Source organism: Chroicocephalus ridibundus, chromosome 17, assembly GCF_963924245.1.
Source record: "Chroicocephalus ridibundus chromosome 17, bChrRid1.1, whole genome shotgun sequence".
Lineage (NCBI taxonomy): Eukaryota > Metazoa > Chordata > Aves > Charadriiformes > Laridae > Chroicocephalus > Chroicocephalus ridibundus.
Window position 1 is genome coordinate 7858297 of NC_086300.1, and position 1285 is coordinate 7859581.

Here is a 1285-nt window from a genome sequence, read left to right on the forward strand (position 1 = left end):
CAGCACTGGGGAGCACTCTCTAAGGGAAAGCAATGGTCAGTCTCCTTGTTGCAGGACGTGTTCTGATGCCAAGAGATTCCATGTGAGCAGAGATGCTGGAATACAGGGCCTGATACCCACTGGCTGTGGAGGAGATGAGTATATCTTCCTCAGCTCCAAGGGACAGTGATTGGAAGGGACCCATTACCCCATGTCCCACCCTCCCCTTCCTCTTCTGCTTGTGCCCGCACCTTATCCCCCACCACCCAAGACAATGCCTTTCTTCCTTGGCATACAAGGCAATGTTGACCATGAAAATGATTACACGAAAGCAGACGTAAGTATGAGAAAACTTTAATGACTCTGAGGTGGAAAGAAGTACACTTGTAGAGGAGGTGGCCAGAGCAGGGAGAGGACCAGCAGATGACAGAAGTCTGCTGCCATTGCCCACAGTTGAGACCCCACAGGCCTGTCCCACAGAGGGTGAGGGGCCAGCAGATGCCCCATGGCGGCTTTGCACGTCTTATGGCCTAGAAGAACAAAAAATACCAGAAGAAATGGGAGAGAGAATAAGGCACGGAAGTTAGACTTTGGCCAGATTTTCAGTGAAACCCATCAGCTCTCCTTTGGAAGGGCAGCAATGGATGCTCAGCCTCCCTAAAATCAATGGCCAGGAGCTTTGTCTTCAATCCAGCATCAGGTTCCTGGGGGCCCTTGTCAGGGCTGTCACCAGCGCATTTAGCAGGGGGGACACCTTCTGCCATAGTAGCGGCTGGAAATGCCAGAGAGGTCACAGCACCCAGAGTTGATGGGCACTCCATCACAGCTGAGGATGCTGCCAACGGCAGCGGAGGTGGAGGATCCCACAACGGTGTTCTGCGGGAAGGAGCTGAGGATGGGGCCGGGCAGGGTCACCACCACGGGGGAGGGCTCGATGATGACGGTGGAGTTCTGGTACTGCCTGACACAGGGCTCATTGCAGCTGTTGGCCAGCGGGGTGGGGCCACAGGGCCGGCAGGGCTGGCACTGGTCATAGCAGGACATGTCTCTGGGCTGCAGGAGCACCTGTGAGAGAGGGCAGAGAGGCAGTAGAGCACATACATATTTGAGGAACAGTCTGCCAGGAGTCTGTCACTCCACCACAAGCATGTCAAAGGCATCTGCTGAGCCAGGAGCTAGAAACTGTGCAGTGAGGCAAAAGGGTTACCAGACACAGTACTGTGAGGATCACCCCGGCCCAACCAGGCTGCTGCCAATCTTTTCAGTGAAGGGCAACCTCAGCCAAGTGCCAAGTCCTCTTTCAAGA

At 54.9% G+C, this 1285-nt stretch overlaps 1 protein-coding gene across 1 annotated transcript; it reads right to left on the reverse strand.

Moving 5' to 3' along the window:
* Window positions 1-717: 717 nt before the first annotated feature.
* LOC134524512 (feather keratin Cos1-1/Cos1-3/Cos2-1-like) lies at window positions 718-1023 on the reverse strand. Its single transcript, XM_063354610.1, has one exon. It carries the CDS (start codon window positions 1021-1023, stop codon window positions 718-720), a length of 306 nt encoding a protein of 101 aa, XP_063210680.1.
* Between the last annotated feature and the right edge of the window lie 262 nt (window positions 1024-1285).

What these genes read in the sequence shown, in the direction of transcription:
- LOC134524512 (XM_063354610.1), bottom strand. Translation starts at nt 1,023, where the DNA reads ATGTCCTGCTATGACCAGTGCCAGCCCTGCCGGCCCTGTGGCCCCACC.